The 17,495-nt window shown below is 54.6% G+C and overlaps 1 protein-coding gene across 1 annotated transcript; it reads left to right on the forward strand.

Moving 5' to 3' along the window:
* Window positions 1–374: 374 nt before the first annotated feature.
* Window positions 375–11,056, forward strand: INSIG1 (insulin induced gene 1). The gene is made up of 6 exons (XM_028089244.2): window positions 375–443; window positions 997–1,425; window positions 3,607–3,731; window positions 4,943–5,109; window positions 5,448–5,547; window positions 10,943–11,056. The coding sequence occupies exons 2-6, from the start codon at window positions 1,023–1,025 to the stop codon at window positions 10,970–10,972; spliced, it is 825 nt and encodes a 274-aa protein (XP_027945045.1). The 5' UTR covers window positions 375–443; window positions 997–1,022; the 3' UTR covers window positions 10,973–11,056.
* Window positions 11,057–17,495: the final 6,439 nt, after the last annotated feature.

Consider the following 17,495-nt stretch of genomic DNA (forward strand, 5'->3'; position numbering starts at 1 on the left):
GCGCCACGTCCGGGCGAGGACCTGGAGCCCACGTCGTCCGACCGAGAGACGCCACCCACCCGCTCCCGCCAGCCCCGCTCTTCCCTCCCAGGCCCGCCCGGCCGGTCCCCGCAGCCCCTCCGGCCGTCCGCCCGCCGGCCGTCCGCGCTCCCGAGCCAGCGCCGGGCGCGAGGCGGTGGTGGCGTGTGCTGACGTCATATGGGCCGCCCGTCCCGGATTGGCCGCAGCCGCCTCACCAGACCGCGAGCGGACGGGCGCGCGGGCGGGGCGGGGCGCGCGGAGGCCACGCCCCCAAGCGGCGGGCCGGGTAGGATCACGTGATCCGGGGCCCCGCCGCCCGCCTTATAAGCTGCGCCGCGCGCCCCGCGCCACGGGCCCAACTCCAGGCGGTCCGGGCCTTGACCTCGTTCTTCCGTGAGCCCGCGCGGGCGCCCCTCGGACAGGTACGCGGGCCGTGTTGGGGGCTCTGAGGTGGGCGCGGACTGGGGCCGAGCTCGGGTCGGGAGCCTCTGGGCGGGGGCGTGGGTGGGGAGGTCGGGGCGCTCCCACCCCCTCCCGGGAGCGGGACGGACCCCAGCCCGGCCCCGGGGCGGGGCTGCACCCCTGACCCCGGTGGGCCGGCTTAGCGCCCCCTCAGTCCGGGGCCCCGGTAACTTGCGCTGCGCGCGGACGAGGTGTGGGAAACTTTGGGACTGGACGAGCCAGCACTAGAGGTGCGTGCAGAGGGCACTCGTGGGCCCGCTCCGGTGCGGGGCAGCGCGCGGGCGCGCCGGACACCTGGCCGCCGCCGCCCCCAGCCCGTGCGCGCTCAGGTGGGCCCTCCCCGCGGGACCTGCGGCGCGGGTCGCGCAGTCTGCCGGCGCCCCAGGGGCCCGGGCTTTCCCGGTCGAGCCGCGATGAGTGGGCATCGCCATCCGTCCGACGGCTGCCCCGGGCCCGCGCGCCCCTCGCCAGCGAACTTGACGGGGCTCCGTCCCCCGCCCCCTCTCCCTGCAGGAGCGCCGGCCCGCCTCCGGTGACCGATGCCCAGGCTGGACGACCACTGCTGGAGCTGTTCCTGTGCCCAGGGCGCCAGGCACCGAGGCCTCCCTGGAGCCGGGGCCGGAGGGCTGGCGGCCAAAGTGGGAGACATGCTCAGCCCCGCCGCGCTGGCGGCCCGCCGCGGCCCGGACCCGGACTCCGCGCCCGCCCGCGGGCCTCGCAGCCCCGGGGCGGGGGGTCGCGGCGCCGGCGGCGGCCCCCCCGGCAGCTGGCACCACCACCTGGTGCAGAGGAGCCTGGTGCTGTTCTCGGTGGGGGTCGTGCTGGCCCTGGTGCTCAACCTGCTGCAGGTGCAGCGGAACGTCACCCTGTTCCCCGAGGAGGTCATCGCCACCATCTTCTCGTCGGCCTGGTGGGTCCCACCGTGCTGCGGGACGGCGGCCGGTGAGTGCAACGAAGGGGGCCGCTCGGGGCGGGAGGGGGGTGGCGGGCACGGGGGATCGCGGGGTCGCCGGGCCGGTCTCCCGCCGCCCTGGCCCGGGGGCCGCGCGTGGAGCCCGCCGCCGTCCCCTGGGCGAGCGGGCCTGGGATTGGCGGCGGGAGAACTGGTGAGCGGCGCGGCCTCGCTGCCATTGGCCGGGCGCTTGAACACGCTACCCGCCGGCCACCGAAAACAAACCGTCACGTGGGCCGGCCGGGCGGGGGCGGCGCGCGGAGGGACGCCCCGTCCGCCACCCGGGTGCCGCGGGGTGCCGCCGGCCAGAGCCCCTGTGGACGGCGCGCTGACTTCTTGGACTTGTTCTGCTCCCTGGCCGCTTTTATGACAATGCATGGTTGGTCTCAGCTGGGGAGACGACTGAGCGCTTCTGTCGTCGACCAGCGTTCATTGATGAGCACGCTGTGTCAGGTGTTTGCTGCGGCCGCCACTGCACAAGCTGTGGGAGTACAGAGAGGGCAGTCCGGCCCTTGCCCTCAGCCTGCCACGCTCTGCTGGGCAGAGCTCGGTCTCCAAGTGGGACCTGGTCTGGGCAGGGGTGCCGTGCTGTTGGCTGTGTAGCCAGCGTTTATGGACTGCTTGCTTTGTGTTTGATGTGCTTTGCTTTGTTCTCTCCTTACAACAGCACTCTGCTGTGGCTCCATTTCACAGATGTGGAAACTAAGTCACAGAGATCCTAAGCATCCCTGTCTAAGGGGACACAGTAAATGGCAGGGCTGCTGTGCATCATGCTCAGACTGCCTCCCTGGAGTCTGGGTGTGTCCCCTGCACTGTGGAGACACAGCCCATTGGCAGCAGACCCACTGAGCACAGCTGGATGGCCCAGGGCTCGGAGTGGGGCCTTCTAGCCAGGACACATCACTGGGGGGATACTGTAGTTACTTGGTGGGTAGACTGCTGTCATCTCTGTTCTTAGGAAGAGAGGATACTACTTGGCCTCCCTAAACCCTTTAAGCATATGGCTATCCTATTAATCCTTTTTGGGAAACTTACCTAGATGCAGATCCCATGTTTCATGCCCATATGGTACAGTAGTTCTTTCTTTGAATCAAAAATCTGATCTTAAAAATGAAATATTTTAGGTTAGGCTTTATTTGCAATTGCAGCTTCAAGGAATTCTGGGATTATCTGAAACACAGTTTCTCATACCTCCTTTTTTTAAAAATATTATCAGGTAAGCATAGGGCAAAATCCCACAGTACATTTGTATCTCTTTACCCTTTAAAAGGTAAGATTAAGTTATAGGAAAATAAGTTCTAGAATTGTTTGGGTTCCAGTTTTCAAAACTCTAAAATTAGAACTTGATAAAATGTAATACGAAATTGAAACTGAAACTCTCCCATTGAATGTGTTGCCAGAACTGCGTCTCTTGTTTCTCTGTCCAGGAACCTGAAATAGTTATCTCTTTCATGGACACCAGGTGGAACAGCCCCGTGGCTTTCAAGCCTCCGCACTTGGATGACTTTAGGTGCTGAGCCTTGCGTCCCACAGTCGGTCCCAGGGGGCCTGGATCCCCACCAGCCACCAAGCACCCTGTTCCTGCCTTCACTTGTCCATTTTACTTCTGTCCTGGAATGCCACACCCCCCCCCATCTAAATTCTTTGTCTTCATGCTTTAAAATTCTATGCCTGTGAAAATTCCCTAACTCTTCGAGACCACAGTAAAGCTCTTCCTACTCCGCCTTCTAGTTACATAACCCGCGTCATTTTACACATGAGGGAACAAACATGAGGATCCAGGCCCCATCGGAGCCCACAGGGAACAGGGCCCTGGTTTTCTGAACCTGGTCCCAAGCTATTCCCACAGGTCAGGACCTGGACTCGGGGGAGGCTCAGCATGGCTGACTTGTCATAGCGTTATATGGATAATTAACCCCCTGCCTGATTCAGGTCCGTGCCTAATTAAACTGAAGAACAGCAATTTTATTTTAAATTTCTCAAAACAATGTGATCCTTTTGTTTGTACTCAGGGAAACAAAAATATAAAATTAGTCTTAATTAAAATGCTGTATTATAGCACATATATTTTTTCTAGAAAAAGAATTGATTTGAATAACATGTTAATAATTGCCACGTAGAAGTTCTCTGCTTGCAAGCTGGTGGACCCTAATACTGTGTTGTTTTACCAGCTGTTGTGGGCTTGCTGTACCCCTGCATCGACAGTCACCTCGGGGAGCCGCACAAGTTTAAGCGGGAGTGGGCCAGTGTGATGCGCTGCGTGGCCGTGTTTGTTGGCATCAACCACGCCAGTGCTGTATCCTTCGGTGGATGTGCTGGGTCCAGAGCATTTCCCCAGCGTACCTGCTGAAACATTTGTTCCTTTTAATGAGTGTATATTATCTCATAGTTTCACTGAATGGTCTTCTTCCAACTCTTATTTTAAAGCACATTGCTTGGTTTCTACTTAGCAAGCGTTTTCAAAGTGGTTCGGGAAACTTAAAATAATACCTGTTGCGTGATAGTATCTTCTGGTTCTTTGGAGTGGGTTTTGTAAATTCCCTCTCATATGCCCACCTTACATCCTTCTGTTGTGAAGACCTGGTGTCTGGCCCAAGGAGAAGTATCTGGGGGTCCCTGTTCTTGGGCCGCTTCTTCTAGAGGTTGAAGAGAAACCGGTCTCTGCTTCTCTGCCGCCTCCCTGGCTGCGACCACCAAGTTTCAGAGCCGGGCAAAGGTGGTGTCCTCTGCAGTAGGATTCTTAACAGAAGGTCCCTGGACTTCCCGAGTCCTCGGGTGAAATGCATTGGCGCAGACTATGTCACGTGTGTGTATGTTAGTGTGTTTGTCAGGAAGAGAGGCCGTACTTTCCCAGGTCTCAAGACTTTGGGTTTCTTTAGCACAACTAGAGTCTATTTCAAAATCTTAGAGGAAGGTATTTTTAGAGTTACTGTTTCTTAAATCTGCTCTATCTGTATTTTAATGATTCGAGTGTCAAGAGAGGATATTATAAGATACCTTAGCTCTGACAACATTGGTTTTTTTCAACAGCTGATCAGTAGTGTTGTGATGAAAAGCAGCTGTGTCCCCACAGACTGTGGAAGTGTGTAACGTAGAATGACACCTGATGACGTGTCCGAGGAGACATGGGGAGAGGAGTGTGTTTGCTCAGTTCAGGTTACTAATCAAAACAAAAAATAGGACTGGGACTAGAGAGGATTTAGCAAAATACGTTGTTTTGTGGTCTAAATGCTAGCAGCTACTGCTTTGGGAACATCTCCTTGTAGATGAAGTGTCCAAGCATGTGATCCAGAGGCGTCCTGATCTTGGCAACCTTGTGCCCAGCAAATCCTTTCTGCAGCAGCCTGGGCATGTTTTTTGGATGGAGAGTTATGTGGTGCGTAATAATGAAAACACACGTGTAGGATCTGGGGTGTCTTGTTTTGCTTGGTTGGTTGGGTTTTTTTCTTTGGCTTGTTTTAATCATCTTAAAAATCACTGGACTTTTCCTTAACCTTGCATCACCAGAAATTGGATTTTGCCAATAATGTCCAGCTCTCCTTGACATTAGCAGCCCTGTCTTTGGGCCTTTGGTGGACATTTGACCGTTCGAGAAGTGGCCTCGGGCTTGGGATCACCATCGCCTTCCTGGCCACTCTGATCACTCAGCTGCTGGTGTACAATGGTGTCTATCAGTAAGTATGTACTCTCAAATAGCGACTGCGTCCAGAAGCTGTTACTCCACTTTTGTTAAAAACACCCACTCAGCTGGATGTCATGTTTTATTTATACATACATGAGGCCGGTTTGGGCAGGAAAATCTCAAAAATGCTGCTTATTGTTGATTTGCACGTGAACGGCGTAGCATCTGTAACTTGCTGTCGGGGTGCAGCATTCAGATGTGACCGTCCCACGGCCCGTTGCGGTAGCCGGGTAACCCGTGTCTCCCCGCTGAAGGGGGTCTCACCCCGGAGGCCAGCTGAGCTCAGGGAAGCTGACGGCTCGGGCACAAGTCCCTCTGCTCTCTCTGCAGGTACACATCCCCGGATTTTCTCTACATCCGCTCCTGGCTGCCGTGTATCTTCTTCTCAGGAGGTGTCACCGTGGGCAACATAGGGCGGCAGCTGGCTATGGTACGTGGTGACGCGGTCTGCCCCCGGCGCTGCAGGAGCTGGCCTCCTAGCCTGGCTTTATGCAAGTCACTGTAACGTGTGCTGGTCTATGTCTAGTTGAGACTCAGAAACGATTACTGAGAAGAGCGTACGTTTAAAAAAATAAGTAGCGGTACCAACTCAGGACTTTGCTAAATTATAAAGATTCAGGGGATTTGTAAACGCATGATGAGCTGGAAAGCAAGCAGAGTTGTGGGCAGCCCCGCATGTAATGGATGCGTTCAGTGGCTTTTCTGAGCTCTCAACTACTCTAGTAACTGGCAGTGCGGTCACTGAAAGCGCTAATGGCTGATAACAAGGCCCCCGCCGTCCCTCACGCAGGGCCAGATGATGCCAGGGCAGCAGACGCCGCGGAGACCCTGCGCCCAGGTCCGGGCCTGGGTAGGCCAGCCCTGTCCTTCCCAGGGCCGGTGGGCCTGGCGGGCCTGGCTCGACGTCGTGGGGAAGACGGACTCCCAGGGGCACGGAGCCGTTTCCTGAGAGCCAGAAAGGCAAAGGAAGTCCGGGATCATTTTGGCAGTTCTGTTCAGTAGTAAACATTCACATTTCAACACTTTAGTAAGAGAAAATTAAATGTGGACATTTAACTGTTCTTTCGAGTTGACTCTGACTCTAGGGCTTCATTGAAATGAACTGAAGAGAACTGCAGAGTCTTAAGAGGGCCACTGCCCTCAGAGATCAACCGTGGGGCATTCTCAGAAAACTTGTCTTGGTCCCTCAGGCTGTTTATAGAACAGGACGTCTATTTGTGCCTGCTGATACTTGTGGGAGCTGAATTTGAAGGCTGCGTGGCTGGTTCACAGAGATAGAACTAAGTTCTGAAAGCTAGAATGTGTAGCACATCCCACTGGTTCTGGAGTTCCTCGTCCCTCCCTCCACCCCTTACGGTCCTAAGGAGCCAGTGCCCAGAAGGGAACTTGATGAAAATATGGTTTCTTGCAGCCCCGATGAGGGTCAGTGGACTTGGCTCACTTATATTGACTTGCGTGGGACACCCGTGCGCTGGCTCCCTCCTGCCCAGCCCACTGCCTGGTTTTCCGAGTTGAACTGGGCAGGTCCACCATCTGTCCACCATCCGTCCACTGTCCATCCACCAGTGCTTGTTGCTGTGAGGCTTCTATTTTAGCAGCTTCAGTAGAGAACTCCTAATATGGCTTTTGGGATAAATCTGTCATCAGCCAGGGTAACTCCATTAAATGAACATTTGAATGACCTTCAACAAGTTGAAGGTTGTTATTTCAGGCTGCTGGGCTGATGCTGTTGTGTATTCACGGGGAAGGTTTGACCCAGGTTCAGGAAGTAAGCATTTCGTGGGTAGAGGCAGCAACTTCCCACGGGCACGAGTTGTAAGCATCTAGAAATGGTTGGAGGAAAGTTTTTTTAAAAGTCATGCAAATTGTACCTTTGAAAATACTACTTGAAGATTGTGTTAGTGAATGGTCCTCGCTGTGCCTCTTCAGTTGTTAGGGTGGAAATTTTAAAATTAAGTGAAAATTTAACCGATAAGTGTGAATATTAAAGATTTTAAAACAAGCTAACTGCAGGGCTCTAATTCTCCTTACTGAAGCTTGCTCTTCCCTTTTAGGGGGACTTACGTAAGGATGTTCTTACCTCACAAGGGAGCCAGCGCACGGGTGTCCCATGCAAGTCAATATAAGTTGAAATGAGGGGCGCAATAATCACCTTCCCTCCCAGGTCATGAGAATGAGCGGACTTCTCAAGTCTCTGCACCCACCCCACGTGCCATTGTTTCCATCCATGAGTGTGCAGATCCTTCCCCCTGGGCCCCAGCCGCAGAGAAAGTTAGCAGGGTCAGAAGTGGGGGCTTCCTTCCCCTGGGCCAGGGGCACCGCCCGCCATCCTGTCGCCCGGGACGGGAGCTACTGACGGCGAGTGGCCACTCCAGGGGAGGAGATGGCAAGGCACCCATTCTCTGGGTGGAGAGCCCGGGACGAGTGAACATGTGTGAGACTGTCCTCACTTGTGCAGCTGTGTTTGTGCTGGAGGAAGCTCCGTGGTGGAGCATGGCTTCTGGCTTCATTGCTTCGGGGAGTTACGGACGTCTGAGAGTAGGGAGCCAGGTTTAAGCCCTGTTCCACAGCATGGGTCTGTCTGACTTGGCGGGCAGCACTCACCTCTCTGGTGAGGAGATCAGCCTTGTGAGTGGGGGGATGGGAGATGGGCTCTGGAACGGATTAGAAGCAGCTACTTTTGGGAAGTAGAACTGTGCATGGTTTTTAGAGTTTGTTAGATTTTTCTAGTCCTCATTAAAAAAGTTACAGTGAAAACATTACTTTTATAATCAGAAACACAGGTGATGTGTAGGATCTTGGAGCCTGTGGAGGGTGTGGGTGAGGGGGCAGGGAAGGCAGGGAAGGCTCGCTGCACGCTCACAGAGCCCACTCCCGCGGAGGTCCCCACAGACGGCCTTGATCCTGCTGCCACCGCAGCTGAGACCCCAACTTTGATTCCGAGCGATGCCACCTTCCTGAGCACGACCCTGGCGTTAGATTGCCGTCGCCGCCCCCCCTCCCCCCACGGCCCCGGAGTCTGTCCAGCTGGTCCCTGGCTTTTTGTCTTTCTTGGCTTCCATCCCCGGACGTATCTGTATGCGAATCTCGTGGAAGCAGTGGTCTTTCCTCCGTCCCCGGCACATCCAGCGCATTCGCGGTTGAAGCTAGCCGCCTGCTCCCTCTGAGCGAATCCTCTGTCCCTGTGGAACGAGGGTGCTGCCCTGGGTGCCCTGTCCGCGGTGGACAGACTGCCCGCTGCGGCGGCGGCCAGCGGTGCGGGAAGCCTGCCGATAGAATCGGGAGCGTAGGAAATTAATCTCAGACTACGTCAGCTCCCAAGAGTGAAATACACGTTCCTGATAAAGGTGTCCTGCCTGCCTAGGTTTTCACAGGGCCTGCTCTTTGGGGGGCTGCTCCCCCGAGGCAGCACCTCGGAGGGCCATGAGGGGCTGGAGTGCTGGAGGGGTTGCAGGTGCCCGAGGCCCAGCCCAGTGCTGCAAGCAGCCCTGCGGGGACAGGGAGTGAGCCCCCGGGCAGCACCGAGGCCGCACACCCTGACAGACTGGGAGAGCGTACGCTGTTGTGCAGGTGTGTGACTTGGGGTCCCAGAGTTGTCAATCTGAGCAATGCTTTTGTGACATAAAGTCAGCCCTTCTGGAACCTTCCTCATCAAGGAGACAACTGTCTTTAAAGAGGACGAGTTAAAGAGGTTTTTTAGGGAGAGTGCGACTACTTAAGCCTCCCTCCTCAATTGTTTTCTTCAAAGAAAGGGAAAAAAGTCACAGCTTTCATAACAGGCTTACACTGCTCAAAATTCGAAAACTCATTTTCATGCTTAAATCCCAGGAAAGCTGCTCAGTGTCAGGAGTGGGGCTGGCCCACCCGGCTGTCCTCAGGCCGCGCTCTGCAGCAGTCAGCTTCCTCTTCCAGCCCACCTTCCGCAGAGGCCTTGCACTCGGCTGTCTGCAGGACCTTGGTACTTTAGGGGCAGAGTTTAAGAAGGACTCTCAGTTCAGGATCGGCACCTTCCCCCAGTGTAAGGCCGTTGACGGCTGCAGCTCCACGAAGGAGAGGAAGGTGGTGGAGCCAGTGCCGACCGGAGCGCTGGCCCCGCACTCCGCTGCGGTCTCCTGGAATGCCTTCTCCGTCCTCACCCGGGCTCTCTCCCTTAGGAAGAAATGTCATTACTTGCAAGGATCCCCACGTCTCAAAGTTGCACGTGGGTTCCATTCAGTGGTTCAAGTAACTTCTTCCATGTGGTAGTCATTTGTCTGCCTGATGTTTAAGAGAAAATGATGAGCCTGTAGCATGATTGTATGGAATTTCTATTTATTGCTATTGGTAGCTTCAAGTCTTAAAACGTTAAGGCGTCACGCTGCCCCAGGGCAGGGGACATGTGGCTCTGCTTCTGGTGGCCCAGGCTGCAGGATTCCTGGCAGCAGAGAACTGACTTCTTTCCCGTTCGTGAGGGCCGCCCCTCGGCCGCCAAGAACTGTAGTAACGCTGGTGTCCTTCCTGAGGGCTGCATTGGCTCGTCCAGTCTTCGCGGTAGCAGTTTGAAGTAGGACCTGCTGTTGCCCGTTGTGAAGACGCGGGGAAGGTGGCCAGGAAGGTCAGCCGCCCGGGTGTGACACCCGTCCTGCTGGCACGTGGCGGCCGGCAGCCCTCCCCGGGGACCGTGCCGGCGTCTGTGCGGGTGCCCTGGCGTTGCAGGGGTCCCCTCCTGCCCCGGGATGTGCTGCTCTCAGGCAGCGCGCCCGGTGTCCCGTCCGACCCAGGCTGAGCGATAGCTCTTGTCGGCGGTGACTTGTGTCCCTACACTAACACCAGACCTGACCGTAGTCTCCCGCACACCACAGGTGGCAAACCCGCGTTCTCTGCATCCCACGTGTGGTGGGTCTGCCCCCGGGTTTCTCTAGGCGATCTTTGTTTAGGACCTTTCTCACGTTTGTAGCCAGCAGCTCATCGTGCTTCCAGATGACCAGATCTTACATCTGTGTTTCCCTGGGTAGGAATTAGCGCCCGAAAACTCCTGGCGGCCCCCTTACTGCGCTTCTCCCACATCAGACACGGGACAGTCTCGGGCTTCTTTCGCTGACTGGTGGCGTTCGCCCGATGTCCTACAGGACAGGTGCCTAGGTGGGGGAGGCCAGTGGGCCACACAGGTTCCGGGAAGGAAACATTCACCGGAGGTCCTCCCGTGCCCTTCAGTGGCCTTGTGACCTTAACAGAGGCCCCTGGTCGTTGGAGTTGCTCCTCCCTCAGTGAGACCTCAGCCCTGCGCTGGGAATCGCCGGGCAGCACCCGGAGAGCAGGCGGCACCCGAGAGTGGGTAGCACCCGAGAGCGGGGACACGCCGACACCTGCAGGCGTTGTTGTGAGGCTCAGACCAGGAAGCGCGGGGCACAGGCGTCCCTCGGCATCCCGAGCCAGGCCTGTCTCAGCAGACTGCCTGCTGTCCGTAAGGGTCCTCAGGAGCAGACTGATAGTGCCCAGAAGAGTGTGCTTTCTAGACCGCAGTGCACGAGCCTCCCCGTGCCACCGCCCGCACCCCTGCGCCCTCCTTCAGGGGCGGGTTTAGCCCTGTCTACACTCACACAACAGCTTCGTGGCTCCCAGCCGAGGGCGGTGAGGTCATCACGGGGGGGGGGGGCGTCTCTGTGCCCGAGGTGGTGAGGTCATCACGGGGGGGGGGGGCGTCTCTGTGCCCGAGGGTGGTGAGGTCATCACGGGGGGGGGGGCTGTCTCTGTGCCCGTGGCTCCCAAACTTCCTGTCCCCACCATCAGAGGAGTTCCTCTGCACACGTGTGCGGGGCTAATGTTCTCGCTCTCTTCCCATGTAGGGGGTACCTGAAAAGCCACATAGCGACTGAGTCTTCTAACCCACTGGAGAAGAGCCAAGATTTGGGAAGAAAGTCTGTGACATTGGATTGTGACAAAGATTATCTCTTTTCCTCAGTGATCCATTTAGATTGGGCTGACTGTACCAGTGACTCCCGGAAAAATAACTCACCTGTCTTAGAATAGCAAGTGGAGAAGAACTGCTTCTCTCGAAATGGTACCTTGCTTGCCGCGTCCATGCCCGTGTCCGCTCTGGAGACGCGACCCCAGGCGGGCGCAGGAGTGCTGGCGGGCACGGCTTCCCGAGTATTCAATCTCATTTATGTTATTAAAAGCAAGTTGCCATATTTCAAAGCCTTGAACTAAAGCCTAATTACCAGCTGTTGGTTTTGTGTTGGTGCCCACAAGGGATAGCTTGATGGTGCTTAACAAAGGTGAAGTGTGGAAAAATAGGAATAATATTTATCCAAAAGATCTTTTAAAAATAGGGTTGTGTAAAAAAAGAAGTGGCGGTGAGTGCAGGGAGGCCGCTCTTGTGCGGCCGCAGTGCTGAGACGCTTTACGCTCACGTGCCACACGCAGGTGTACCACAGCGCACAGCCACGCTCTCCTTCTGCCCGCGGAGTTTTGTGCAGACAATCTTACTGAGCACGGGGGGCAGTGAAGGCCGTAGGCCCACACTGTGATATTCTGGAATTCTCACCTCGATACTTGAGAAGTTTCATCCAAAATCCATAATCCTCTGAGGGAGTCCCGTCTGCCGTGTATCTCAGTCCTAGTGAGCCAGAGTCCTGCGTGGTTTCACCCTCCAGACCGGACGTGGCGATTCTCCCACAGCCCTATGGAATCTGCAATCTGTGATTGCCTTGTAAACGACGCGTGCACACGCCGCCACATTGAACATTGGGTGTCTCTAAATACTCAAAGATCTTGGTGAGCACAATGTATTCACTGAATGGCATAGACCATCCTAGACCCGCTTTGCAAGGATTGGGTCTCAAACGTCAAGTGCAATGTATATGAAAACCAATCTGAGCCTTGTATTCTCTTAAATATTTATTTTTTTTTAACGTGTGAGAGGTTAAAGAGGGTTCTCCATTCATTTCAGTGCTGCATGGAGGCAGAATTCAGCAATAATTTCTTTCAGTTATGAAGTTACTCTGTTGTGCCCTCCACTGAGCCCAGGTCCTTTGAAATACTCCAGTTGTGTGGGTTTAGTAGACTTGTCATTTTTACTTACAAATTTACCTTTTTGTACTTTGCAATTTAAATGTTTTTGTTTTAAATTCTGTGAAAGTGACTTCATTACGAGACTCCTTTTGACTAGAAACGGGCAATGGGCAGGACGGGGGTCGGAGGGCCTGGCGGCTGTGGCTGCAGACATGCGCCCTCGGTTCCACTCGCGTGATGATCTTGTTGCGGTTATTTGGTTTTGTTCTGAGAAAAATACCTTGGAGTAAATTGTAGGTGACTGTGTAGCTGATCTGTTTTAGAGGAATTTTGTGTAAAAGAAAATGGGATCATTCTGAACTTTGCACTGACCCCTTACGCGTTTTCTGAAAGTGAAGATGGATGATTAGCTGCGTGAAAAGATTTTTCAAGGAAGAGGAGGTCAGCATTTTATGAGAAACCAGAAGTTACTAGGTGAAAGAAGTAATTGAATCTTTAAAATATACTTGATCATGTACAAACAGTAAGTATTTTCTCTGAAACTGGAAGTAAATCTATATCTGTTAGAAATAATGTAGCCAAAAAATGTGAATCTGAAAAATTTTTTTGCCAATACTTTATAGCAAGTATATGAACCAAAGTGATTTGCGTTTGTAAAAATGTAAAATATTATGAACAAAATTTGCACTATACCAGATACAAACATCTAGTGAGATTCACATTCATACTAAGTTTTCAGCACTGTGTTCTTTTTGCATTCATTTTTTACTTTTATTAAAGGTTCAAAACCAATTATTGTGTTTATGAGATTTTCTTTAAAGGGGTGGAGGGGGCTTTGTGTGGGATGTTAGAATTTGGAATGGGAAAATATTTTATAGCTCTTCAAACTTGACTAATGTTTATTAACTACTCTTGGGGAAACACTACTCGAGTGTATTTTTCCTTCCGGTGGGAAGTGACTGGCAGTAGACATTGACACCGCCCCCCCCCCCAACTCTGGCAGGTGGGGCATCTGCCTGGGCCTGGTTCCACCCTCCCAGGAGAGCTATGCTCGGGGTGAAGGGCCGCTTCTCCCCATCCTAGATAGGGGTCTGCCTGCAAATAGAGCCCAGGAAAAGTGACCACCAGCAGACATTTCCCTCACCACAGAGACTCAAAGTCCTGCCCGAGAGGAATCCATGTGTCTCCAGCACAGCGACACCCACCCCAAACCGTCCAAGTCCAGGTTTGACAGTAAGTCTGGGAGCGCTGTGCTTCCGGGACCGTTGGTGGGTTGGCGGGCGAGGAATCTGTCATCCCGTTTGGTTATGGGTGAGGCTCGCTGTTCACAGATTGTTTCTTGTCCCCTCGGTTAGCTGCATGGGCGAGGCTGAGCGCAGGGACTCGACTGGTCTGAGTCCCCTCCAACCTCAGCTGAAGAGTTCCTGGAGGTCCAAGACTGACCCTGGATGCTCGTCACTTGGTGCCCTGGCCCCGTCCCGCCCTTGCTACAGGCATTCCTGTACAGCGATGAGGGAAGGGAGCCAAAAGGAATCTAGACCTGCCTTGCCTGGGACGCCTCGGCAGCTCAGGTCATGATCTCATGGTCAGGGGATCGAGCCCCACTTCGGGCTCTGCGTTGAGCGTGGAGCCTGCTTGAGATTCTCTCTCCCCCTCTCTCTAAGATGAAATAGTTTTTAAAAATAAATAAACCTTTCTGTTTCATGTGTTAAAATAGACCTTTGCTAACAACTGACTTTCTGAGTTTTCTGCTTTCTTTGTAATAATGTAGCTGGCAAAGTTGGGATCTCCGAAAAGCGTTATATTGTAAAAGATTAATAAAGATATTAAAATTCTGCTTCAGTACATACTATGCAATAAGGTTCTGGCCCACTCCCCACTAATCTACCATCAGGCCTGCTTTTGAACAGGAGGTGGGCTGATAAGCAATAAATTAGCCACATGAGGGATTTCTTTTTTTTTTTTTTAAGATTTTATTCATTTATGGGCGCCTGGGTGGCTCAGTCGGTTAAGCGACTGCCTTCGGCTCAGGTCACGATCCTGGAGTCCCAGGATCGAGTCCCACATCGGGCTCCCTGCCCGGCGGGGAGTCTGCCTCTCCCTCTGACCCTCTTCCCTCTCGTGCTCTCTCTCTTTCATTCTCTCTCTCAAATAAATAAATAAAATCTTAAAAAAAAAAGATATTCATTTATTTGACCGAGAGAGAGATCACAAGTAGGCAGGGCGGCAGGCAGAGGGAGAGGGAGAAGCAGGCTCTCCGCTGAGCCAGGAGCCTGATACGGGGCTCAATCCCAGGACCCCGGGATCATGACCTGAGCTGAGGGCAGACGCTTAACTGACTGAGCCACCCAGGCGCCCCAACGCAGGAGGGTTTTCTTATTGATCCCTGAATGTGGCCAAAATAGGCAGAGACAGATGCATGAAATCTATCCAATCCTGACACCTGAACTTGGTGGGTGCTCTGTGGATTTTCTTCATAAGATTGACACCCGAGGAGTTTCTCACCCAGGCGTTTATAGAAGCCCCCGTGTGCTGGGGCCAGGTGGGCTGGGGAGCATGGGGGCGTCAGGGGCCCGGCCGTGGCCAGCCCAGACGTGATTTTGAAGACAAAACCGTGGCCCCTCACGACACGTGGGTTTCATTATTCTTTCTGTTTCTTGGATGCTGGATTTTGGTGTTTTGGCACCTGTTTGACTAGTTTTCTGCAGTTTTGTTGTTCCTCGAGATGCACGTTCTCAGGTTCAGAAGATGAGGAAGACACGCAGCTTGGTCCACGGAAGTCACTTCCCCGTCACAGCTGTGCTGCTCAGACCCCAGCCAGCGTCCCTCTCACATTCATCTCCCCGAAGCTCCCCAGGCCACAGGGCTCTGTCCGCATGACCACCTGAGCCGTGACAGCTGCCCTTGGTCCTCCCCCGCTGTGAGCCGCCCTGCCCAGCACCTCGCCTCGGGTCTGGTTGTCACCTGTGAACACCTGTCGGAAGTGTTGAATAGGTGGATCCATTGGCTCCGGCGTCCGTCAGCCGCCACGCCACTGCTCCTGGGCGCTGCGCCCCGACTGTCCGCCGGCATAGCTGCAGCCCTTTCCCTGTGTAAGCTCCAGTCGGCGAACGAGAACCTAAATCGGGTGGTTAGGATCTCTCATTGGTGGAGCTTCGAAGTGAAGCGGTCACATTTCGTGCAGGCTGTTTACCAGTGAGACATGTTTGACTGTTATTACCGCCGCCCCCAACGAGGTTCTGACTGCCCTGGGTCGTCGGGTCGCCCTGTGCACAATGTCAGCGAGGGCCGCGGCGCCGTGGACGAGTTTTCCCAGGCCTGTGGCTGGGCTGCACCGAGCCATCCACACCTCTTGCCTCCAGCCTGCACCGGCCGAGGCCAGCGGGGCTGTCGGGATCCAACCCGGGGTGACACCGGCTGCTGGCTCTGAATGTCACGAGAGCCTGCGGCCGCCGCCCCACACCAACACCCTGAGCACCCGCCTGTTCCAGGCACAGTGCTGTGTGCTTTGCGCCTGGAGGTCTGTGGCCGTCCTTCACGTTGTGCCTCGTTGACCTTCCGCCCGCCTTCGTACCTGTCTTCGTTCTCTCCCGCTCGGGGCCCGCAGCTTCACCTTGTCCCCTGGCTTCCTGTCAATCACCTCAGTTACAAAGACCCCAGGAGGGCAGGGCAGGTGCGGGGCTAAGCTCAGAGCAGGATCGCGGGCTGAGGGGGGCAGCTGTGCCCCTCACGAGCCGCCTCCCGAGTCCTCGTTCCCCCGGCCGGCCCCGGGGAGGGGTGCGAGCCTGCACTCACACGCGCTGCTGGAATCTGTAGGCCTCCACAGGAGCGGCCTGCCGAGCCAGCTCTGGGACTTGCCTCTCCCTCCCCACCACACCTCACTGTCCACGTCTCCCTTGGACCCCCGCCAGCTGGCCAAGCCGTCTGGAAAAAGGTCAACATGCCAACAAGTCACAGGAAGATCATTTCAAAGTTTCACATCCGAAAGGAGGGAGAGTCTGCACTTTATCTCACATTATAGGATTAGCAACGAGTCCCTTAAGAAATCTGGACACACAGAAAAGCCTCGTTGGAAGGTGTCTCATAAATGAAATTGTTGTGTTTCCTAAGATCCACATACAGGAATTTGCCATTGTACAGTTGGTCATTTAAAACCATCAGGAACAAGAATGATTTGTCTGCTCTCTGAGCACCCTGGCTCCCCTCAAGGTCAGAGCAAAGACAAGTCGGGGAGAGCTTCCTTTCCCAGTCCTTCTGCGTGGAACCGTTTCTCTGGGGAACTCCCTGGTCTTTACCCTGTGTGTTCTGGGCAAACCTGTGCTCCCCACCCCAGGATAAGTAGAAGCTCGACCCCAACATCTCAGGGTGTGATCTTGTTTGGAAAGAGGGTCATTGCAGTCCTTGAACCAGGGGAAGACGCTGTCACTAGGGTGGCCCTGATCCAGCAGGGCTGGTGTCCCTGTCAAGAGGGGAAACTTGGACCCAGGGCAGCAAAGAGAAGAGGACGGGAAGACAGGGGAGGCCCCCGGCGCGAGGCCAGGGGCTACAGTGCCAAGGAACGCCCCAGGCTGCAGACCTCCCCACCCTCGTGCCTTCTGAGGGACTGTGGTCCCGTGACACCTTGGCCTAGACTCTGGCCTCCAGATCCGGCAGACACGACATCTCTGTCGGCTTTTTGTTTCCTATGACAATGTTTACTTTTCCAGAAGCACAAAACACCTGCTCTTCTGCTGACTCACCCACTTCATCCAGACTTTTGGGAGTTTCTAGAGCTTTGCCCAAACTCCTTTTTTCCCTAGTACAAGAACATTGAAATCTAACCCAAACTCCCCATGCCCTCCTGAGGTAGGATATTCATACTGTGTTACAGATAGTTGGAAATGACAGTGAATATTTGCTGTAGAATTCATTTTTCCAGATTTCTGTCATTTGGAAAACCCTCTTAGGTGGAACCACTTCATTTCCCAGGTGGTGCGAGGGAGAAATGGATAGAGAAACTGCACATCAAGTGGGAAACTAAGAGCCAGGGCCTGGAAGCCAAACCCTGAAAGGCTCTCTTAGTCAACAAGGAAGTTTGCTGGTCTGTGTAAACGTAACTGGCTCAGATTAAAGTTAGCACTAACCAGGTAGAATTTCTACTCCCTGTGTCAAATTCTCCTGCTGAGATCAGTCTTCTCTCTGCAGCTGTCCCCTAAGGCAACTGACTCCAGAAAACAAAATTGTGAGAACCCAGGCATAGGCACCCTCCCCTGGGGGACCTCACCCCAGGCTCAACCAGGGTTGGCAGCCAGACCCTCTGTCCTATAGCAGCTTCTCCCCCTCCCCAGGGAGCCCAAAGATGCTGGGCTGTGGAAATAAGTACCTGGCTGGAATTCTCTTCTATTA

This window comes from Eumetopias jubatus, unplaced genomic scaffold (assembly GCF_037043125.1).
Source record: "Eumetopias jubatus isolate StellerSeaLion01/CBP00866 unplaced genomic scaffold, mEumJub1_p1.0 scaffold_14, whole genome shotgun sequence".
Lineage (NCBI taxonomy): Eukaryota > Metazoa > Chordata > Mammalia > Carnivora > Otariidae > Eumetopias > Eumetopias jubatus.

Bases quoted from the DNA above. Each gene is read 5' to 3' on its own strand.
- INSIG1 (XM_028089244.2), top strand. From the start codon at position 1,023: ATGCCCAGGCTGGACGACCACTGCTGGAGCTGTTCCTGTGCCCAGGGC. The intron at 1,426-3,606 runs GTGAGTGCAACG...TTGTTTTACCAG, and splicing joins GTGCTGCGGGACGGCGGCCG to CTGTTGTGGGCTTGCTGTAC. The intron at 3,732-4,942 runs GTATCCTTCGGT...TTGCATCACCAG, and splicing joins GCATCAACCACGCCAGTGCT to AAATTGGATTTTGCCAATAA.